The 23,764-nt window shown below is 42.0% G+C and overlaps 2 protein-coding genes across 10 annotated transcripts in view; one reads left to right on the top strand and one right to left on the bottom strand.

Moving 5' to 3' along the window:
• AGL (amylo-alpha-1, 6-glucosidase, 4-alpha-glucanotransferase) overlaps nucleotides 1-459 on the bottom strand; it is a 38,239-nt gene extending 37,780 nt beyond the window's left edge. For 2 of the 5 annotated variants that reach the window (XR_010373502.1, XM_064455565.1), the window contains exon 1: nucleotides 306-458. The gene's annotated coding sequence lies outside the window, so the exon portion shown is untranslated. Of the gene's footprint in view, nucleotides 1-57 lie in introns of all 5 variants that reach the window. The other 3 variants (XM_064455569.1, XM_064455566.1, XM_064455567.1) reach the window with 3 other exon arrangements.
• A 100-nt stretch (nucleotides 460-559) lies between these two features.
• FRRS1 (ferric chelate reductase 1) overlaps nucleotides 560-23,764 on the top strand; it is a 32,250-nt gene continuing 9,045 nt past the window's right edge. The window contains exons 1-9 of one of the 5 annotated variants that reach the window (XM_064455573.1): nucleotides 560-984; nucleotides 1,105-1,191; nucleotides 11,208-11,362; nucleotides 17,883-18,078; nucleotides 18,310-18,446; nucleotides 19,651-19,745; nucleotides 21,523-21,673; nucleotides 22,495-22,674; nucleotides 23,590-23,688. In XM_064455573.1, coding sequence (XP_064311643.1) covers nucleotides 11,312-11,362; nucleotides 17,883-18,078; nucleotides 18,310-18,446; nucleotides 19,651-19,745; nucleotides 21,523-21,673; nucleotides 22,495-22,674; nucleotides 23,590-23,688 — 909 coding nt within the window. In that variant the 5' untranslated portion in view covers nucleotides 560-984; nucleotides 1,105-1,191; nucleotides 11,208-11,311. Of the gene's footprint in view, nucleotides 985-1,104; nucleotides 1,192-5,815; nucleotides 5,856-8,797; nucleotides 8,818-10,263; nucleotides 10,479-11,207; nucleotides 11,363-17,882; nucleotides 18,079-18,309; nucleotides 18,447-19,650; nucleotides 19,746-21,522; nucleotides 21,674-22,494; nucleotides 22,675-23,589; nucleotides 23,689-23,764 lie in introns of those variants that run through there. The other 4 variants (XM_064455576.1, XM_064455572.1, XM_064455575.1 and 1 more) reach the window with 4 other exon arrangements.

Raw genomic sequence — 23,764 nt, 5'->3', positions numbered from 1 at the left:
GCGGTGCCCCCAGCCCGGGCCGCCCCCGGCGGTGAAGGAGGGGGGGGGTGCTGACACCTGTCACTGGCGCCGATGCTGCCGGGAGTCACCGCCGGGCCCCTTCCCGCCGCCCTGCCGCCGTGAGGAGCCCTGCCCGCCCCGGCCCTCCCGCCATACTCACGAGCGGGCCCGGAGAGCGGCGAAGCGCAGCTACCCGCTGAGGGCGACGGCTGCCGAGGCCGACCGGAGCCGGGGCCGGGGCTGGCGCAGCCCGACCGCTCTCGCCTGCTGCGGCAGCCCGGGCGGGCAGTCACTCACGCACTCACCAGCAGCCGCAACAGATCCCCCGGGGACCCACTTTCTTTTTTCCTCCCCTTCCTTTTTTTTTTTTTTTTTTTGTTTTGGTTTTTTTTGAAGCAAACTTTATTGGTTCCACCGCGGCCGCGCACGGAGGCGGGCAGCGCCGGCTCAGCTCCCGCGAGAGCGCAGGGCCCGCCCCGGCAGCGGTGCGGGGCGGCCAGGCCGGGTCTGCCCCGCTCGGCTCCGCCCCGCTAAGCGCAGCCTGAGGGGCGAGGTTACCTCAGGAGTGATCCCGCAGCACCCCGGGGCTCTTGGGGAGCGGAGCACGGTAGTACCTGATCCCCTGCCCTTAGAGCCATACCAGCGCCTCCATACACGCCTTGTGCGCTGGGCAGCCCCCGCCGAGGGGGCTCGGACACCGAGACTAACTGTCTGGGTGATTGAACTGGCATTCTGCTGAGGAAAATGTGACTTTAAAGGCTGCCTGAAGTAGCTGGTGCCCGCGGGCCCAGCCGCTCCTGGGCGGGATGGAACCGCCGCGCCGCGGGGCTTCCTCAGCCTTCCCGCCCTGCTGCCTCAGGGGCGGGCGGGCAGCCGGCTCCTTCCCGGTGCTGTGGAAAAAACACGATGTCAGCTAGGGTTTAAGTGCCATATATAGTATGTGGACAAGACTGCAAACTCCGGGGATCTGTCTTTGACCAGGAGGTAAGGTGGTTTAAAAAAAAAACAACCCACCAAACCATGACCCCACCACCCTTGTTTTGAAGGATACTGTACCCTGAACCCCTGTCACCACACAGCCCTCACCATTGCTTTATATTGCAGAATACCTGGGACAGTTGCTCCAGGCCTCTCACCACCGAAATCATTAACTGCACCCCACTGTAAAGGTCAGCCTTGCAGCTTTGGAAGGTCAGTCTATTTTTGTTACCTAGAACTACATTAAAAAAAAAAAAGTTGTACTTCTCAATTTACAGTCACTGTGTTATACCGTTTATTTTTTCTTTTCAAAGGTGGTATATTTTGTGGAACTGGGAGGATGCAAAACAGTTTAGATTTAACTATTTACTCCCAGTCATCCCATGCATACCCTTATAACTGTGTCGTACTGCAATGTCTTCATCCAATTACAATCCTTTTAGGGGCAGTCCAAATGCCTTGATATTCATGGAAACGCTTCCACCCATTTCAAACTGAATTTGTTATCTTTTGGTAGCTACCTTTTCTCTTTTCCCCTTCGCTTGCTCCTCCCTCTGAATATTTTAAGAAATCTCTTTGTCCCTCACTACAGTTCACATTTTTTGGTATTGTTGAGAAAGGTTTTCATGTTGGTGTGCCTATGTCAACTTTTATGTCTCCTGACAACATTAGGATCCCTGAACAGGCTGGGGGAAAATTCCTAGTAAAAGCCCCTCTGTGTTTGTGTAGTTCCCCTAACATTCACCTCAGTGAGACTCATTCCAATATGATTAAAACATGATACTTCCAATCTGGATTATTTTATATTGATATTTCCACGGGTCCCAGCAGGTTTCTGTCATCTTCCCTGTCTTTCCTAGCCTCCTTATTCCTTACTCAGCTTGCTGGCCTGCGTGCTTTGTATACAGGGCAGACTTACACCTAGCGGAAGCCTCTGACTTGGACGTGTCCTAGTAGAGAAGATACAACATAGGAATGGGAAATATAAGAAGCTCCAACAGGTATGGGGTTGTAGGGGCAAAACCAACAGACAAGTCGCTGAAAGAGATCTGGACCATCTCTTTGCTGTGGTCCTCACCAGGCTTCAGTATCCTGAAGTGACTTTGCAGTACAGAGCCTTGCACAAGTGCCTCTTCCTCCAGGCTTGCTATTGTCCTGTCATGTACTGCAAATGGGGCGGAATTTAGAAATTTCATGAGCTGCTTACTCAGTGAACCATTCTAAGGGAGGAAGAGCAAATAATGCCCATGTGGCCAAGTCCTTTGCATACATAGTTACCCTCAAGTGCATGCTGAATACCTTGTGAAAAGCAAGAAAAACCCAGAAGGGTATTACTGAAGGCAATTTCACTGCTGCTACTAAGTTTTAAAATGTGGCTCCTTTGTTTTTCGCACTTAATAGGGAAACTCACCCTACTCTAGCTACTAGGTTTGCACTGCCACATCTCCACTAAACTATGCATTTAGACAGGTGTTGAAATGTATCCCAGTTTATGAAAAAGGATTTTTAAGTTTCTCAAGACAAAAATCATTAGGAAACCAAACTAGCATACAGCCTCCTGATCCCAAATCCCGAAGGAGTTATTTTGACCAGCATTTGTGACTGTAGCTAAACCTGATGTCAACAGTCTAAAATGAAGGGATTGAGCCACAGCAAAAACATACCTGAAGTACTTATTAAATCATTTAATAATTAGAACAGTATCATTTCACTGGCCTTCTATTCAATATAAAAAAAATGAATGTTGTAAAGATAGTGAATGAATACAGCAGGTCCCTTGATGACGTTTAATCAAGAAAGCAGAGCAGACGGCTCTGATCTTTTCTCCGTCAACATCACCTCTTATGCTGGCACACCCCTTACAGACTTTGGGCCTGTGTGAATTTAGCAGATGTAAATAGAGCAGGCTTTCTGTGTATGGGAACCACACCGGCAAATTATCAACACACAAGTGCTGCCGCTTAGCATTGCGGGTACTGTGTAGGACACAGCCAGCAGTGGTCATGCGTGGCACTTGCTATGATGGCGTCTGAATGGTGGGTTTCACAGGGCCGTTTTGTCTTCAGTTTGTAGTTGTGTGTGATATGCTATACCCCAGCAGGAAAAGATTAATAGTTGCTTCAAAGTAAGAGTGGACACCATATCAATGCCATTATCAGGAAATAATTCTCCAGCTTTTTCAAATGCATTAATACCAGAATTCTTCAGTCCTTTTACATACACCTTCCTAGTACTCCCTCCCTTCCCGCTTTCTGGTCTGCAACATGGTGTTGCAGAACACTTATCCTAGCAGTGGCCTCAATGCACTTTGGGGAGCCTGTTCACCAGGGTTCGGATCACACTCACCATGTTGCTTATGACTGTAAGGTGTAGGGACTTACAGTACTTACATGACTACTCTTTTTTTTTTTTTTAATTTGTAAAAAACCAGAACAATAGCTCCCAATAACAACCGAAAAAGCCAGCTGGCAGAGAGACAACTTAGCTGAACTTGTAACTAGAATTAAAAGCAGGTTCCTTTGGCCTGTATGGAGGAGATATGCAGCTTCATCAAATTTAAAGTGATAGCACAGCTTTTCTCAATGCCCCACACTCCTGACCTGTAGATTCATGAAATACCGCTGTGCTATTGTTCAACAATAGGAAGCTTCAGAGGTGTTGAATCTTCTGTGTAGCTTTTGTCTTCTAATGGGGAGGTCTCATCTAAAAATGCAAACCTAATTTTGGAAGAAAGCTCATTTTCTTTAAAACTGTATCTCTGCAATTTGATTAGACTCCAGTCTGGAGTGTGAGTTAGATCTTGGCTGCGCAGTGGCTGAAAACAAGTGCTGTTCTTAGACACATTATGTGCTCAGCAGGAATTTACATATGGCCTTGGACATTAGACTCTACGAATGAGAGAAAATATTAATCAGAACATTGAAGTAATCACCTGTAGCCTGTTTGTTTAAAATCCCTTCTAAATAGCTAAACAGATTACAGTAGTACAGGGAATAAATAGTAGACTGGAATAAAAATGTCTATATAAGAAAGAAGTGAAATGAGATGGAGAGGCTAGGACACTAGCCTATGGAGTTTGTTCTTACTGAACATGTAAATGCCCTTTCCTCTATTTAATTGGCAGTGTTGGTTTGACCTTTTAGAGATGAATTTGGTGTCATCATGAATTTTTGGATTGTTTTTAATCCCAGCTCGGCCATTCTTTTCCTGGGTGGCCTCAAATAATCAATGCTCTCTTTTAGCTTCTGTATAAAGTTAGACCGCTATTAATTTTTAATAGAAAATTGTAAAATTCATTGCATTTATCTTTAAAGAAGTCCAAATAAAATTTTACTACAGTTAAATGTCGCTTTTCACATAATTTCTTAAGGTACATTTCATTGTCCTTTAGCTAACAGCATTGCATTAATTTGATGTTAAAAATCTTCTGCATATGTGGTGACTTGGCAAACAAAATTTTAAATTAAGTCTCTGAAGAGCATCCTTTACCATTTAACTTAAAGTGTAAAATAAATCGATGTGTACTTGTGCAATTTTGGGTTTATAAGACCATATTATGCCTGTTTGCTAAATCACTACCAGCACTTTTATCTTCCTGTAAACTGTTCCATTTAACACTAGTGAGATATGCTGAGATTGAAGACTTTGGAGTAAGCAGATCTACTCTTTCAGTTTTATATTTTCTCCTCAAAAATAAATATTTAAAGAGTGTCTCTTGCACTCTCCATTTTCTCTATGATGCTCTTTTGTACTGCATCAAACTATAGTGAGAATACCATTGATATTTTCCTGGTCCATTAAAATAATAATCCTTAAGTCTTATCTAGACAGCTCTTCAAGCTCAAATAGTAAACAATTGATTGGACTTGTGTCTGTTGTATAAAATTGGCATCTGATTTTTAAGTGAAGAAATAACTACGTACCGGCCCCACATAGGCTGAGGTTATCTGAAAGCTTGTACCGAGATCCGTGGACCTGCTTTGTAATCTTTCAGTGCAGACGGAATTCAAGCCATACTAATTTAAGCAGTCTAATGCGCTGCAGTATGTTGCGGGAGACTATTTCACCAAATATATGACTAGAGCAAGCATTTGCTTTAAAAGATTAAAAGAATTTAATCTCTTCCTCAACATCAGGCCTTGGCAGAAATTCCCAATTTCTCATTGTCAAATCACTTTCTGTCCTGGGCCTCTTTTCAACCAGTTTTTGCATTCTACCACCACGTTAACCATGAGCAGGAAGAGCAGGGAAGATGATGCAAGAGTGGTCTGCACTAGAACGCTACAAAGCTGAAATTCAGACTGACAAATCTTCTTTTGCTCTACAGCAATCAGGGCACCTAATTCAACATTTACAGTTGAACCATCACCAAATGCTGCTACCAGAACTTCAAAGTCCTTACTGAATGTTTGTCTTATTGATACCGTCAGATCTTTTGGTTAGCCATGAACTTGAGTTTAGGATTGCTGGTCAGAAGTAGCTTGCCCTTAACTGGGCAGTAGCTCCTGTGCGAACTCCTAGGAGCTAGGAATTCCTGTGTGTTGGGGCAAACTGCTGCTGCTGCCTAGCTCTAGGATATCTTACCTCCGCACAAACCACTGGCTCTCCATTCGAGCTGGCTCCTTGTGGGTGGAGGAATCGCTGTCTCATGCAGTAGTGCAGTATTGGTATTTTGCCTCCGAGTAGGTCAGTGGCATATTTGTTGGGTCACTGCAGGTGCTGTGCAGTGATTCCCCCGAAGTTTGGAACTTCCCTGGAGGAGGTACCGGCTTGCAGAGAGGCTTTGTACTAACCTGCCTCTGCAGGAGACAGCTTTCCATAGCATCTCTGGACTGGGTCACTTCACACCTCAATGGATATTCCTCTGCGCTCATCAGGTGAGGATTGCTGCTTATAGGACTTGAAAGCTGCTATGAAACAGTCTTCCCTCTCTTACTCTTCTCACAGCTGTCCTCTGTTGGATATGCCTTTACCAGCTCTGTTATAGTCTGGCCAGTTTATTAGCCTTGGAAAGTGTCTGCAAGCACTTAGGTGAGACATGCTAAAGTAAGAGCTAAATCCCAGCAAGCATTCCTACTGAGCGTACTCAGACATCACCACATGGTTCCCCCACAGGGGTACTGGGCTGTACTGACTAGCACGTTGCTACAACTAACCACATTGCCTGTTGTGCATCATCCCTATGGAACGACTGCTTGTGCTTGAACTCAGAGAAGCCACAAAACCCACGGACATACCAGGTCTGAACAAAGAATGCGTTTATAAGCCATGAAGGAGATCAATTGAGAGCTGCTGAGAAAAAGGCAAAAAGCTGGAAATGGGTTGTCTGTGAAAGGACCGCTGGGATGCGACGAGGAAGAGTGGGAAAATTAGTTCCTAATCTGGGTGAAAGGAGAAAGGGAAAAAGCTGTGGGGCAGGGGTAGAATTGAGATGGGCTAGCAAAGAAACTGGTTGGTGTCTGGAAGAGCAGTGTACTAGATTTCAATTAATCTTGTAGTTTCACATTACGAATTGTGTAATCAGGCCTAAATTGCCTTAAACTGCAGCACTTACTTAGAGGTCAGTGCTTTTGCCAGCAAGCTCTTTGCTCCCCCTGAAATGGAATAACAGGATCTCATCACATCTCACTGACATAATAAAATTAAAAAGCATGACAAAAACGGTGAAGAATATGGAAAACTCAATAAAGTTAGTAATTCAGTTCTTCTATCAGATAAAACTTCAATAGTGTGCATCAGGTAAAGCGATGGCTCTCACCCCTTGAAGTGGGTGAAGTGATTTCACTGCAGCCCTTTATCCATTGATGTAATTGTGCTGTGCACTGAATTAGGTGGAGACGCTTTCAGGGAAGTGGCAGGTGTCTTTGCATCATAGCACCCCTACACACCTGGCTCCAACTGACAGCAGGGAACCACACTTAATTCTTTCATTTCAGATAACCAAGGAAGTATTTTTTTGAAAAAAGTTCTTTTTAAGTCGAAGTCGATGCACATTTTGGTAGAAATCTACTGTGCGCATATTTCAGCTGTTGTGTCAGAGTAGAGATACAAAAAGAAAGGTTTCTGTGTACTCAGAAGTGGAAAACCTTATTTTACTTAGTGGCTAATGCCACCGGGTGGCTAGTTAGTGTAAAAGCTGTAAAAGGCGTTTTTCTTTTACCTGTAGATAAACAAGTATTTTTGTATGAATACGTTTCCAAGTGTGAATTTTTATGTGTGACATAAAAAAATGAAAAAATAGTGAAAGTAGAAAGGGCTGATCAGTACAGAATAATAAAGACCAAAGAGAAGCCTACATAAAAAGAATTTTCTGGAGGTCAGTGGAATATATTATCTAGTTTGTAGGTTAACAGTAAGTCAGTTGGTAAAACAGATAAGTATGAAACAGTGCCAAAGGTCAAAGGAAAAGGATTAATTAAATGTGGAGAAAAATATGTCATCCTACATTGTGACTTTTATGATCATTTGTCTCCTTTTAGCTGGTTAGGATTGTTGCAATGATTCAACATTCCCCTGTCTTTGGGCAAAAAAACATATGGAGATTGCTCTGGTAGGAAAAATTCTTCCTATCTAAGATAATTATTGTTATTATTTCCCAAATACATATTTAGCTGAGATGTTAACACTGAAAAGCTTGAAAATGCTGAAGTCCAGTATTGTAAGTGTAGGATATGCAAGAGGGAGGTGAAAACTACAGGTGTCGGGACTGTTGTCCTAAGAACAGCAGTCTGCTGCACGTGTTCGGCCAAATCTAATGCTCTCTTTCAAACACACGTCAACGTATCAAAACAGAAGTAGTAACAAAAACTTCTTAGATCCAAGTTATCTATCATCAAAACTATCTGAGGGGGGTGCGGCCTTATTGCACATCACTTGGTTTGAACTCAAGCGATGTTTTACCCTGATAATCTTGCCAGTAACATAGAGAAACCATTTGCCTAGTGCACACATGTGGGAAACTTGAGCAAGGGTTGACCTTGTAGAATACCACAGTTTTGCTATGTTGTTAGCTTCATACCTAAGGGGAAAATCGATTATAAGGAACCACAGAATAACACAGGTTCCCTTCAGACCTAGCTTCAATGGCTTATTGTTTTCCATATTACTCTGAGCTTATAAAATAGCCTAGCTATCAGCATATGCCTTGGCCTGCACAATATGTAATTTCCAAAATTACAGATATTTTACTTTATTGTTTCTTCAGTTGTTAAGCAACAGAAATTCCCCTTTATATACTCAGCATGCAGTCTCCTCTATGAAATTGCTGTTGCTTGCAAAATTATGAGCTTTCACTTACTTCCTTGAAGTCCTGTAACAAATGGTACAAAAAAGCCATCAGCTTCTTTTCATGTTAGATGTTATGTAGTTAATTTCCCACTTGATGTCGTCATCCTCTGACATAGTTCAGCAGTAGATTACATGACTTTATCTCTCTTGGGGCTTGCAGTAAGATTAAAAACCAACCCCCATCCCTCTATGTCTCCAACCGACCATTTGGTTAAGCTAGAAACTCCTGCTTGCAATAGACACTTAACAATTAGCTTGCAGTACTCTTTCAGAGAAGTATTTTCATTAAGGCTGTAGAACTGTTGATTATTAATTTTTTTTTAAGGAGACTGGTATGTTTGAAAAGATTCCTTCCAGGCAGACTGATGATTGCCTCTGCAGAAGGAGTATGGGTACTTGTACCCAGCAGTTAGAGAGTAATTATTTTTTTCCTGGTTCTCTTGGTTTTTTCCTGGTTTTCATGCTTTATAGCTGTTTGGCAATAGCTAGCACCTTCTGAAATCAAAGCAGCTATAAAATGAGAAGCAATACAGTGTTCCCTCCCTTTCACAGGTAAATTAATTTATTTTCTTAAACTCTGATTACAGTTTCCAACAGGATCGCTGCTTGCATTTTCATCTCTCTTTAATGAGGAAATTACTTCCATAATGAGAAAATTAGAGTCCTAATGAGGAAATTACTTGCATATATTCTTCCATTTATAACAATGTTTCAGAAGCAGAGACCCCATTCTGTCACTGGGTCAAGACCCTAAAGTAAGATCTTAAAAAAAAATTGCATATTAACTCCTACTATAATCTGTGTGAGTTAGGAGCCTAAATATTGTCAAGAATTTTGGTCACTGTGATCACCAGAGTTTTCATACTGTAAGTGCATTTATGTCATTATTTGTCATACTAATAACATCTGCAAGGAAGGCTGCGTTTAATAATCCTAAATTAATTAGCAACACACGAGCACTTAATAAAGCATGTGTGTACTTGGGCTTAAAATTTTATCAAACTCTGTCATATTTTAGGGACTTTGTGAATGGCTGTTGTAAACTGAATGGGCTTTTTTTGCCCAGCTAGAGGGAAATACCCGTATTTAATTCTCAGCTATTGATAGTGCCTTATGTTTCTTCAGTTGCCGTACATTTAGCGAAGTCTCAGCTTCCAGGGCCTTCTACTGGCAAGATAACGCAAGTGAGATGGTCACAGCATTTGTCTGATCAGGCAAAGTTGCTCATTATTGGTTTTCACATTAAATATATCTTAGAATATGCTATTCCAGAGCACCTCTAAGGTTAATGCTACTTTAATAGAGACTGAGAAAGCAGTAGATCACTAGCAGAGCATTTGTAAGTCTGCCATATTTTAGTAGATAGTACTTTTTAAGAAAATATGACAAAATTAATAGTATTGAGATCACTAGAGCTGCTCAGACCTACTAATAAGCGACTGAATTGCCAGACCCCTCCAGTCAGGGTGTTTGTTAACACAAACACAATATTTTCATTATATCAGAGGGCAAAATTCCCACTGGAATTTTATTAAATACTTGTCTTTGCTGCTTTGATTTGTGAGCAATTGAGGACTTGGAAAAAAAGTAAAGAAAACCAGACCTCTCAGAAGCCCGTGTAAGTAACTGCATTTGCTGCCAGTAAAACCCCAGTTACGGCCAGTACTTATTTGCTTTCTTGATAAGAAAGCCCTGGTTTTGCAAGCCGGTGTAGGTGAAGGCCTTTAGGCGAACGAGCAGCGAGCAGCACGCAAGTGAGCCCTGCAAGCCTCGACAAGGACCAGCCTCTCCGTAAATCCCACGGGCGGGACTCGAGTCGCAAACCCAGGGCGTCGATCAGCAGCTGCCGCCTCCCCGGGGGGGAGGATCGAGCGGGAGGGGCCGCCCTCTTCTGCGGGAGCGGGGCCGGAGCGGCCCAAAGCCCCTCCCGCAGCCGGGGCTGTCCCGGGGAAGCTGCTGTAGCTCCCCAGTCCCTTGGTTAAACCGGCGCCAGTGAGTGCTCGGAGTGTGGATACTGCGGGCTTTTTGAAAACTCTGTGTGCTTAACAGAATTATTATTCTTCTTCATTAATATATTAAACAATATATTAATAACGTGGTGGTTTGTTACTGGTGAAGTTTTTAAAGTACCTTGTAGCTGCTGCCATCCATGTAAGCGTTTCTGACTTCATTTAGAGAAAACTCTTAAGCCTGCTTGCCTTAGTTAAGTGAAGGTAAGCTACGGCTTATTTTATCTGGAAGCCGCATCAGCTATGTTCCTTTTTGCGTCTTGTTTGCTTCTTAGTGTTCTGTGACTGTTATTTGCTTGTTTTGTTTCTTCGTTAGTGTGCGTGGGAGATGGCTGTATGGTAATTTACAGTAAATGTGCTAATCCTGTAGCTGGATTGGCTTGCTGGGGTGGCAAGCAACATTGTTTTTAGGTCAGTCTGCAACTTTGGGTTCTTTGTATAGGTACAGTTTTTTTAAGGTTGGGGCCTTAAAGATTATATGCAGAGCAGCTGCCCAACAGAAAGTTAAATAATCAAATTAAGCAACTGAGCAGGGCAAAATCCTTGCCTTTTGTTCATTCTTGGTGGGCTATATGGAAAGAAGACAAACTTGTTGTAATCTTTTGTAAGATTGCTTATCCTTCTTCTAAAAGAAAGTGTTTCTTTGCTAGGGAGTAAATGGATAACAAGCTTTAAAATCATGCTGCACCCCCTTAAACTGCACCAGAAGATAATTAAAATAATTACTTAATAGGAAACTCTCTGAGGTCTGTGGAAGTAGGTGTCTGACAAAGCAAAGGAAGCCGTGTGGCCAGTGCTTCATTACAACTTCATGCATTGCAGCTGAAGTGTAGGGTGTTATGGGCTTAGCTTGGGAAGCAGCATAAAATATGTGCCTGAAGTCAAGAATGCTCTTAAGTGTTCCTTTTTTGTGTGTGCTGTTTCTTCTTTCAGACAAACTTCCTCTGATCCTGGGTGTGATAAAGGTTGATACTGTCAGATGCAAGTCAAATAGAAGAGGTTACAATGTAATATGTTTTACTCTAAGTAGAAAGCCAATGGCAATTTTACTCAGGCTTGGTCACTGTAACAGAAGGACTGGCTGTAAGGTAAGTACCGCCACTTAAACTGCTACAAAAATTCATTTTGAAACGCACAGGACTTGAATTTCTCTTTGAATGTACTCTGAGTAGAAAGACCAAGTGGCTGAGGGGTGTGTGTTTTGTCATCTTGTGGGAATGGGGGCATATGTGCGTGTCTGTATTTTAAAAGTAATAAGTAACTGACTGCGAATGCTACTTGTTTTCTGCCCTTACCCAATCCAGCTAATGTGATATGAGCACATTTAGATGAGTGGGAGAAGTTAACCAAAGCTCTTTTTCTGAACTTGGAGGGAAGGCGACTCTGGGACAGCAGGGTTGTCCGCTTTTGCTTTGTAAGAGTGTATTTCTAAAGAGATGCGGCGCAAACACCTCTTGTTAATGCAGCTTATTCTCTTTTAGATGGCTTTTTCCTTTTCTGCTTGCCCTCTTGTCTGATGGTGCCCAGGAGAAAAGTTCTGGCTCTGATAGTTTTCGTGCCTTTGAATTGGCAATATGTTTGCCTTGCATCTCCCCTCATCTCCTCTTCTTCTCTGAAACAAGTTTTAGATTTCATACTCTGCAGCCAATGAAGTTCTGTTAAACAGCTGAAAGAAGATAATTTCTGTGAAGAGATCCTGAGTTTGCATGTGAATGTTGTGCCCTTGAGGAATTAGGCTGCCTGGGCTTTGTGAGCTGTTTGATACCTGCGGGGACTGTAGGAGTAACTTGCTGCTCTCCCATTTATCCAAACACAGTTACTGTAAGACTGTGAGATGTAATCAGGAGAAGAAATTCCCATGTATACTAAGTATCATTAAAAGATTCTTACTAACTTCTGGTATGGTAGGTTCAGGCTTTTAGAGATTCTGTTCCTGAAATTATACCAACCATTTCTTATTCTTTCCTCCTCCCTCTGTAGGAGGAGGAGGAGATGACTCCTGAATGAATGGGATGATAAAGTCTAAGTGTTCAGACAAGTGTACTTGTATTGCATAGAATCTTTACAGAAGCTGGTAGCTATTATGAACAAACCTGTCTTTTTGCAATCTGCCCTGCCAGGCAGAGCCTCTTGAGGTTAAGCCACAGATGATCACTTTGGCCTTTAACCATTAATTGTTTGAATTATCACAGAGGTGTTCTTGTCTTGTCATGCTCTGTCATAAGTATGAAGAAATGCTAGCTACTTCAACTCCATGCATACTAACTGAAACGTTTGCTTCTCGTTCACTTTTTAAGGAATATCTGTTGTGGGATTTCGGTTTTTTTGGCTGCCTTTTCCTTAAAATAGCTGTTCTGTGTCCCATTACTGTTGGAACAACTGGCTACCCATGGTGTGCCTTTGGGACCCCGGTCTAATTTTTCTATGTGACCTTTCTGCAAACTTCTGGTGGGTTGTATGCAATGTAAGTTCCCCAAAAAGCATGCTCTGACAAAAAGCTCTATTTTTGTCTTGAGTTCTGACCTGCCCAGCAAACAACTAGAATAACCTGGTAGTATGGCTCGAGAAATGCTTGGCTATGACTTCAGGTTACTGTAGAAGTCAGCTGTTGGTATTGAGTAATCTCTGTATGAAATTGAATTTTATGGTTATAATCAAGTTCCATATGAAATAAATATTAATTGACATTCTGATTACTCAGCTTCCTTGGCAAAGCTTAACTACTTTCTGAAGCATTTTGCCCCAGTTAGGCAAGGCTGATGAGGTGATGACTGTCACTCTGTATTTTTTTGGCTTTCTATTAATTAGAGGGCCGTATTATAAATGGCTTTGAGTCACAATTATCTCCCTCCCTCCCTCCACTCCAAAAGTGACAGGGTATTTGAAACACCGTTAGAATTACAGGTAATGAAGAAGAATGAAGAATTAAACAAATGTATTCTGAAGCTTTCTTTCCTGCCAGGGGTGAGAGTCCTGTATTATACGGAAGATTTAAGTAGGGAGGGAATAACAAATTTGCAGTCATGCCTCAAACTAATAAGTGTTGAAGTATTTTTTCCATAATAACTAAAAGTATGAAACATAACAGTTTGAATAACTGTCTCACACTGTAATGGTGTGGTACGTGCTAGTATCTATATCTGTAAAGGAAGGACTCCTGGATCTTTTGCTGTCTTTGGTCATATATAACATATTGAAAAGTCTGTGTATAGTACAGAACTAAGTAAAATCAATGATCAATGCTGTGTGATTGTGTTCTGACTATGAAGCTAGTATGCTCTGTAGCACATCCTTGTAACCTTGACGGGGGGGGGTGTGTGTGTTTGCTGATGCATGCTGCCGCATGGTGTGCAGCTGGCATGCAGGCAGGGCAGAGGAAGGACATTATATGTACCCTCAGGCCCTTGGTTAAATCAAGCATTTCAGTGTAATGCATTTATCTTGGAAAACAAGTCACTGGATAGCGCAGAAATCCTTAAATTCCCCATTGTTCTTCCAGGCTGTTCAAACAAGTTTGTAAGGTAACAAAAACAGGGGATAACTGCCAATTGAAACATGCTGCAGGAATTAGCTTTTATGGTTTTTTAACATTAGTGTGCTTCAGTCCTGAAGTCAATCATTCCTGTTCCTCTTTACTACAGGGAACCTGACTGTCTGCTGATTCATTGGCAATGAGTAGTTGTATTTCAAAGGGTTATAAATAAACCACTATGGCCAAAGCTTCTTAATACAGCTTGCAACTAAAATCTATCAAGAGGGACAAATCTACAGCTTATAAGCATGGTGGAAACTGAGAGTATTTTCAAATGCTGTAGCAATAGCAGGCTGTTCCAGAGCTTACACACCTCAGAACTTGAGTTAACGTTGATTCTCATGTTGAATCTAGCTTTAATGGCAGTACTTGATGTAGAGTTTTGACATAGTTTGTGATGTTGTTCTTATCTAGAAAAGATGATCTTGCAGAGATCTGCTGATTCATCTTTATTAGAATTCAAATTAACAGTGGTTTTCTTTTTAATTCAGCCATGTTTCTGGGAAGGGTAGAATAACAGAGTGAGTGACAGTTCTGTAAGATGTGATAGCTTTGATCAGTCTCTCGGGTCCTCCTTGATACAGGTGGAGAACTGTTTTTATTTTTACTTTATTCTTTAAAAGGCGTTTATTCTTTTGTGGTGAGGTTAAGCATGATTCACATGCCACACTTCAGCTTTCCTGAACCTAACCACTCCATAACAAATAATTTCCATGACAGTAATCCTAACGCTTTTTGTTCAGGGTTGTACTTATGTATGTAGTTGTGAGATTTAGTTGCCTTCCTGTTTTTCCTGAGAAGGGGAATATCAGAAAAAAGCCCTGTATTCAACAGTTTATTGTACGGTCAGTAACTACAAACCTTGATTCCTTTGCCTCTGTGTGTGATGAGTTAAATTTGTAAAGGTAATTACTCCTCTAATTCTAAATAACTGTTCTGCATTGAGGTACGTATGACATGCTGAGTGTCTAAAAAATGCAGTCATTCCTGACAACATCGCTTGGGAGGAAATAATGCAATCGTGGCTGTAGAACACTAATCAGAGGGAAGAGGAGACCATGTAATCTTACAGAAGAAGAGGTGGCTGTTTCATACAGAAGGGACTTGTTGCTTGCCAGTGGCTGGCTTTGCTTGGGTTGTTTTTTTTTGTTCAGCACAACAGGTGATCTATTGTGCAAATACTTGGCTGAGGATGGATGCAATTGCTTATCAATTTTCAGCTGGAGTATAAAGAGACTTTTTCTTGTCCCTTCTCAGAATTGCTTATTGCTGATTCATTAGTTAAATTAAGTATCTTCCTTATTATTTATTTAATGTTGTTCATTTTTGAACTACTAATGATATGTGCTTGGCTTTCCAGACTGGTTCACTTTGCCTTCTGCTGGCCAGACTGTCATATTCACAAGGGCTGCTTTGTGCTCTTGTAACAGGTACATTTTTAGAGCTGAAGGAGACATCTTAACCTGCTTATGCAAGGAAGTTCTGGGCATCTCTTGGATTTCACCTCTTCCTTCCTGTATATTCAGATTTTGTGTCCTTGTCTTTCTTGCCCGTTATGATTGGTATGAGGCTTGTGTTGAACAGGTTCTGACTGCAGGCAGAGGGGGCGTGTGCACGTGGCAAAAGGGAGTGGGGAGGCACAGTGAGATATTAGCTGAATTAGGGGCAGCAGATGAGTGATTGTAAACTTCTATTTTTGGCTATTCCAAACTGCAACTTTAAATATGAAGTTCTACTGTGTTATAAAAAGGGTTTTATTGTGGTATTTGCATTCAAGTCCAGAGTTCTTTGACATTAAGGAATAATTTCTTAACGCTTGACCTATCTGTAGTGTTGACCTATTGTACTGTTTTGTCTACAATAACACTTTAGGAGACATTTTTCTAAAAATGCAAAATGAATCTTTAACCACAGAATGATTGATGATAAAAAAGTGTTTCCCATCTTCCCTCTACCGCTTTTACTGTGTAAGTGGGGAGTACAGAGTGCCACAATGTATGTCTGGATTAAAGGAGGAAAGGGACTTCTGAAGGCAGTTGAATAACTGTTGATTGAGGAAGGCTAAATTTTAATATGGAAGTGACTAATCTTTATAAGATCTAGCCCTCATCATAGAATGTGTATAGGGAAGATTGTTCTTCTTACAGTTAACCCTGTTTAAAAAAGAAAAGAGGTTTTTAAAAATTGCTGTTCAGTACAGTACTCCTGTTAGATTTTGGTCTTTTTCATTCTTTCTGTCTCTGCTTCTTCCTCTTTCTCTTCTGCCAGCTTTTGAGTTGAGTCCGCCAAAGAATATTTCTTCTTTCATTTTAAATCCCTACCACATCCTCTGGCTACTTAAACTAGAATACTAACCTACTCTTTTTCTTGTCTCTGTGGTATGCAGCCTTATCTCTTCTGGCAGCAACTTGTTTTGAAGATTTCACTGGTACATATAAAAGCTGCTTTAATTCCACCCTTGTACTGAACCTTAGTTCTTAGCTTCCTTAAATTATGGAAAAAAAATCATGTTGATGTAGATTTGTGGCAGTTTGGAGAAGGCTTGGAACTAGAAGGAAAGGCTGGCTTTAACTAGAAGTTATAGATATTATCATAATGTTATCTTGACTGTTTCAGAGGAGGAGTTGTTTTTTTTTCCTCTAGTTCCTGAAATGTAACTGTTCAACCCCCTTTCCCCTCTGTTTTTCTATTTACTGGTGTAAAGTTGTCAAGGAGCTCTTAGGTTGAAGTACAAATGTAGTATCACCCTGGATATAGTGGATTTTAGCACTGAATGTGTGAGAACTTTGGAAAAGTTAATATTGATGACTCTTAGAGAGTGTGTAAGACTAGTGACACGCCTTGTCTTTGACTGCTTTTTAGGTAGCAGAGTTCAGTCTGAAATGGCTCTGCCTTTTTTATCTTTGCGTGCATGCGTGTTTTCAGGGAACTTCATAACCTGATACTTCTTATCACTTGGTGCAAAATGGGCATGGCTCTGCCAGAAGGCAGACCTACTTGCCCAGTATATATTCCACTACAGCTGATAACCCACTTCTGGTGCCTAAGGATTGAAAGGAAATTTATCTCTGTTCTCCCAGCCTTTTGGACACGCAAATGCTTTTTCTTGTTGGCTAAGGCATTCTGTAAACAAGGCTACAACTGTAAACCCTGCATGCTGCTGAGTAGCAAAACAATTACCACAGCTTTTTTGAGAAGGGTATTGTGGCAGAGCAAGACATTCTGTGATGAATGCTGGGATTAGGGGTTTGTGTAACTGTTTCAGGCTCTTTGGTCTTACTACCCTACATGCTTTTCATGTGTACTGTTCCCTTAAGGAGAGTGTGACAAGCAGGGATATTGTTTGACTAATTGTCTGGAGGTCCAGTGTTCAAAGGGAAGAGTTCAAAGGAAAAGTCTTGTGCTAGTCTGCAACAAACATATATATTTCTTTGTATAAATCTTTATACCAAATTCCCTGTCTTTTGCACGTATAAAATCTTTTGCTGACACTTGGCAACTTTAGTTTCCATACAGAAAGAAGAACTTGTTACTGGGAATTATTTGTCAGATGTAAAGAAATAGACACGAGTTGTGGAAACAAAAGGCAGTGTGTAATGATGCGCAATTTGGAGCCATGATTAATAAACGAGTGGCCTTGATGCTAGCTATGTAGTTCCTCGCTATTGTGGACCTTTATACATAAATTAAACGTGTTTTAAGATCTGTCTGTCCTGTGCAGATGTTTAAGGAATTTGGATTTTTTTGAGAGAGAGAATGGGAGAGGTATAAACAAAAGTAATGTCAAAATGCACTGACAGAAATAATCCCCCCAGTGGAGGGAGGGATCCATCTACTATCTATACTCTTGACAGCCTGAAACGTGATACCTGTGAACGTTCTTTCAAAGTCTGGCAGTTATCAGAAGCACACGTTATGTTTAACTTCTGCAGCTGGGAACGATGTCTTCTCATGCACGCTTTTGTTTTAAACATGTTTTTAAACTTCAGGATTCACCTGACTCTTCTAAGATGACTGTTGACATGTAATTTAAATGTTTCTTGTAATTAATTGCCTGTAACTCCTACTTTATATAGATGGAGCTGCCTGGCCTTGCTTTTGCTGTTTGGATGTTTATTTGCTTCTGTGCATCTGTGGATGGCTATCCAAGTGGAAAAGTAAAAGAAGCCTGTGGTAGCATGATACCCTGTCACGGTAGCTCTCCACAACTGTCACCTGAGCACACCATTACAGTGAATGGGACTGAATTTAAACCAGGGGACAAAATAGAAGGTATTGTGTCAGTTACAGCTGAAGAGTTTAACTTGCTGTTTCTTTGTGTTGTAGCATGTCTTTACTCAGCTAGCTGTACTAGAGCTATCTAAGCAGTTGAATCTTGTTCAGGTGGTCCATTTAGCAGCCATTCACGATTTGTAAGATGAGTTTCTGGTGGTCATTGTTGAAATATTTCATTCTTCCACTGGAGAGTATATCAACTTCCTTTTATTTTTCTGCTTGCTTCAGTTCATCTGTCTGGACCAGATTTTGAAGGATTTTTCATACAAGCCCGGGATGCAGAACACCTGGATAGCCCTGCAGTTGGCTCTTTCGTGTTAGTTGACCGGAGACTTTCTCAGCTTCTGACATGTGGCCGTACCAAGGTATAGTCCAGTGTCTTAAAATGGGAGATCAGGCACTGAGGTGTTTGTACTAGACTGTGTCTGTAAGGGGACAGAGCTACCTAATCTTCTTGGCACTCAGTAAGTCTTCCAAGAAATTGGTCGAACTTGCAGTATAGAGGCACGTCTCACTGCAACTCCATCAGACTGTTCTTACAAGCCATTTAGACTACCCTGGTGGTAGAAGACTATTAACTGTGGCAGGAAGATGCAGCATTCATAACACAATTTTTAATTGTGCACAATGAATGTAGGGTATTCCTAGTTATTGTACTTAATATTAAAAAGAGGAGGGCGTGCTCTCTACTTGCTTTGAGGAGGAGAGTTATCAATAATTTTCCATGCTTGGGAAGGACAGAGAAAATGTCTTACAGCAAGGAAAGTTTAGGTCACTTATTGTGGTAAACAAACACTAGACTATTATCTTTGGCGTTGCTGTGTCAGTTACTGTTAATGGAGCCTTCTTAGTAACAAGTTAAATCACAATCTTCAATACCTGTTTTAGATAAATTTCTGCCTCACGTGCAAGAGATGTGAACTCCGACAAGTGTTTCAGCAACCAACTTGAACTTTGTGAGCATGTATAGTGTTATCTGAGCTGGTGTGGACAAAGTTCTCAATCGGCCTAGATGTATTTTTTCCTTTCTCTCTGCTTCCACCGCTGCCCCCCAGTGGCACCCAGTTACTGCATTCATGAGTGCTGTAAAGGCATAGGGATGTCTGGATTGTGCCCTCTGTGCTCTGGGGACTTAGTTCAGTGCTGTGTTTGATCTGTTTATCTTGTACAAACACCTCTCTGATCCCAAGACTGCTTTTGGCTTTTGTCCTCTGGAGTACTAGTTCTGTTCTCTCTGTATGGTCACTGTGCTGTCCCTTCATGCTCCTACTATTGAAAAATGGAGCATTACCACACCATTTCTGCATAAACGCTGCAGGGACTTCTGTCTCATCACTGGAGTCTTCTGGAATAAGAGACCTCTAGTTGTTTCTTTTAGCCTTGAAGTTTGTTAGTATGTTTAAATTTCAGCAGTAGACTTCATCTGAGTTGATCATGACTGATTGGGGAAGAGCCAGTTGGAGTGGGTCTGTGCAGTGTCTGTTTAGGATTTAGCTGCAGACTGCAATGACTCTGAAACCTCTTTAGTGCATATCCCCTGTGTAACTCTTTATATATGTGTGTTTTCAGAATTCAGCTGTCAGTCACACAAGTAAAGCAAAAAAGAAAGATGTAAAAGCTTACTGGATTGCTCCTGGAGATGCACCAAAACGTGTACAGTTTCTGTAAGTAAATTTCATATTAGTTCTTGTTTATTAAAATGCAAATGAGGTAAACCTGTACTGCTGTCTGTGTCATAGAATCACAGAATCATTAAAGTTAGAAAAGACCTCTAGGGTCATCAATTCCAACTGCCAACCCAACACCCTCAAGCCTCCTAAACCATGCTCTGAAGTGCCATGACTACACGTTTTTTGAACACCCCCAGGGATGGCGACTCCCCCACCTCTCTGGGCAGCCTGTGCCAGGGCCTGACCGCCCTTGCAGTGAAGACATTTTTCCTAATATCCAATCTAAACCTCACCTGATGCAGCTTGAGGCCGTTTCCTCTCATCCTATCACTAGTAACTGGGAGAAGATACCAACCTCCCCCTCACTCCAGCCCCTCTCAGGCAGCTGCAGAGAGTGAGAAGGGCTCCCCTCAGCCCCCCCTTCTCCAGGCTAAACCCCCCCAGCCCCCTCAGCCACCCCTCAGCACACTTGTGCTCCAGACCCTGCCCCAGCCCCGCTGCCCTTCTCTGGACACGCTCCGGCCCCTCAAGGGCCTTCTTGTCCCGAGGGGCCCAAACCTGAGCCCAGCATTCGAAGTGGGGCCTCCCCAGTGCCGAGCACAGGGGCCCCATCCCTGCCCGGCTCCTGCTGGCCACACCAGTGCTGACACAAGCCCGGGGGCTGGTGGCCTCCTTGGCCACCCGGGCACTGCTGGCTCATGCCCAGCCGGCTGTCAGCCAGCACCCCCAGGGCCTTCTCCGCCGGGCACTTCCCAGCCCCTCTGCCCCGGGCCTGGGGCGTTGCCTGGGGTTGGTGTGACCCAAGGGCAGGACCCGGCACTTGGCCTTGTTAAACCTCACATAACTGGCCTCGGCCCATGGATCCAGCCTGCCCAGGTCCCTCTGCAGAGCCTTCCTGCCCTCGAGCAGATCAACACTCCCACCCAACTTGGTGTCATCTGCAAACCTACTGAGGGTGCACTTGATCCCCTCATCCAGATCATTGATAAAGTTATTAAACAGAACTGGCCCCAAAACCAAGCCATGGGGAACCCGGCTCGTGACTGGCCACCAACTGGATTTAGCTCCATTCACCACAACTCTTTGGGCTCGGCCATGCAGCCAGTTTTTACCCAGTGAAGAGCGCACCCGTCCAAGCCATGAGCACCCAGCTTCTCAAATGTCAAGTGTCAAATACTGGCCAGCAACTGAAAAGTATTCTTGGACTAAATGGCCTGAAAAGTTGATGCCTCTTGCGTGCTGCAAAGTCTACATTAATGCAGACACTTGTTCTTTAGGGAAAGCTTGGAGATGATTAGTTAGGTTTTTGCAGGGAGGGTAGAAGGGGATTTGGAAGCTCCTTTCCTTAGTATTTCTGGTTAACTGCTCCATTCTCATGCTTGTAATATACAGTGGTAAGTATCATCTTCTGTGCTTGTACCTAACAAAATGGTGTGTATATCCTCCTGTTACACTGCTAGCTTTTGGGAACTAATGGATAAAAATCTATGTGACTCTTCTCTGAGGCTGTAATCTGTGCTACAGGTGTGAATGTTTCTTATATCCAGGAGAGCATGCAGTATTACACTTGAAAATTATTTTTCCTCTGAGATTTCTGCTATTTTCCTACTTTATGCAGATCTCTATCATTTTAGGTATTAAAGATGGGGGTTTTATAAATAAGTCGAACAAACTATAGAAGCTTTTCATTTTTCCTTTTTCTTTTTAAAGTCACAATCAGCTGTTGATGTGTACAGTAATGACTCTGTGTGTTGTGCTTTTTTTTTTAAAGAGCTACAGTTGTGAAGAAATACAAGATTTTCTGGGTGAAGATTCCTGGTCCTATTGTTTCTCAGCCTAATATACCATCCCCAACAACACCCTCGCACGCAACATCCCAGGCTATATCAACTTCACACCCAATTTCGTACTTATCAAAACCAGTAAGTAATTATAAACCTAAATAATGCTGTCTTTAATGCTTGTGATCAATGAAATTGAATGAAATCACATTAATGCAGGCTATTGACAGAAAGGGAGAGATGATGGATGAGTGTAACTTGGATGTCAGAGACCAAGAACATAGACAGCTACCCTGTTGTGTTAGTCGAGTTGCCTGAACTTGTGTGGGTTAAATGTTGTCACGCCACACACAGGTGACCATTTATAACTCAATGGTCAGAAAATATTATGCATACCTGGGAAGAGAGATGAGAAAAGACTTGCTCTGGTCTTGACTGATAACTTCCTATTTGGTAACTGCAGGCTCAGAAACTTCCTTCTACGAATTCATCTGTGTTACTGACTTCTATTACCGATTCTTGAATGGGTGGAACAAGCATCGCTTTTTGACCCAGAAGTATAACTCCTAATCCATGTGTTTTCTCATTTGTGTATCAGTGGAGTTGCTGCTTCAAAAATGAAACAAAAAGCTGATTTCCCATCTTTTCTCCCTCATCCTACAGCTGATATTACCTCTCTAAAAATTAAACCAAAGGAAGTTTCTCTAAATTTTTTACTTTCTTTTCAAAATTATTCTATTATAATGTCTTTGAAGTGAAAATTCAACTTAAGTAAAAGTACAGCTTGGAACTTGCCACTGTTTTAGTCCTAGGGGTAATTGTAGGGTTAGGTTAAGAGATTGGTACGTAGACATAAATGGCATTTTTTTGCTGTTCCGTGTATGGTTTCTTCTAGAATGTGGTAGAAAGGGAGGAAAAGAGGGGAAACTCGTTGCTTATGACTTGTTTGTTTGCTTGTCTAGTTTAATGCATCAGGTTGTGGAAGTATGAAGTTCTGCATTAGGAACCCTTCAAACTGTGATCCTGAAAGTGCTTCCTGCTTTTTTCTATCCTTCCAACAAGAGAAGAGTTCAGTATTTATTGAAATGAGTGGTCCAAGTGAAGGATATTTAGCATTTGCATTGTCCCATGACCAGTGGATGGTGAGTGTCCTGTTCTGCTTCTTTAGTTGCTTTTGTGATCTTAGTAAAGTTTGAATGGTACCCTAGCGAAATGTGCATATGGAAAATGGAAGTGCTGCCAGATGTCACACAAAGTAACTTCTCTCCCACAGTGCTGAAGCACAGGTTGTCTTTTATAGGTGGATATTCAGTCTTAGCTCTGGACTGACTATCTGCAGTAGAATTTCCCTGTGGATATCTGTCTTAGAACCCAGCCTGTCTGATTGCGCAGTAACTGACTGGAATTACTGGTTAGATCAATCTTTCTTTGTTACTTAGCCAAAAACCTTCCTGTCAGAGGCTGAGTTGCTATGCTTTCTGAAAACCATTTGCATTTCATTATTGTTTGTACAGGAGTGACTCCAATCTTAAACTGTTTTAGAGATCCTTTTATCTAGTTGATGTTAAAGTGGAGGCCCGATGCTGTTGGCAAATGCATAATCCATAAACTAAGTGTTGCACAAAGGAGATGCTGTTCGTATTCATGACCCTAGTGCAAAAACACTTGGTTCTTAACAATACTTTGTCTTTACAGCTGAGAGGAAAACTAATTTTTAACTAAAGAGGGTTTTAAAGTAACATCAATGTCCAATTCTGTCTTGTCTGGTTAATTCAGGAAATTCTAAGTAACTAAAGAAACTTCTGATAATATGGTTGTTACCCTTGGTGGGGTGTGTGTGTGTGTAAAGCATAATATGCCTTACTATGCATCATCTGTTTGTCTTAGTGCAGTTCCTTTGTAATACTGAAGTGTTTGAAAGCTGGGAAATAACAGCTTGACAGCCAGAGAAATCTGTCTCAGGTCTTGTTGCATATATTAAATAAAAGAGCTTTTGGAGACTGCCAGTAGTGGTTTTTATTGGGCTTATAAATACCTTTTTCTTTTAAACTCTCCAGGGTGGTGATGATGCGTATCTGTGCATTAATGAGGACCACCGTGTTCATGTAAGCACTGCCTATCTGAAGGGGCGAAGTCCTCCTGTTTTGGATTCAGAGGTATGTTTGAAAACAACTAAGATGCTTCCACAAATGTAGGTTTGAAGTAATGAATAGTGTGCTGCTGCTTTGTGCG

The sequence above is a fragment of the Phalacrocorax carbo genome, chromosome 6, assembly GCF_963921805.1.
Source record: "Phalacrocorax carbo chromosome 6, bPhaCar2.1, whole genome shotgun sequence".
Classification (NCBI taxonomy): Eukaryota; Metazoa; Chordata; class Aves; order Suliformes; family Phalacrocoracidae; genus Phalacrocorax; species Phalacrocorax carbo.
The sequence above is the reverse complement of the archived record's forward strand: the minus strand, read 5'-3'. Positions and strand labels throughout refer to the sequence as shown.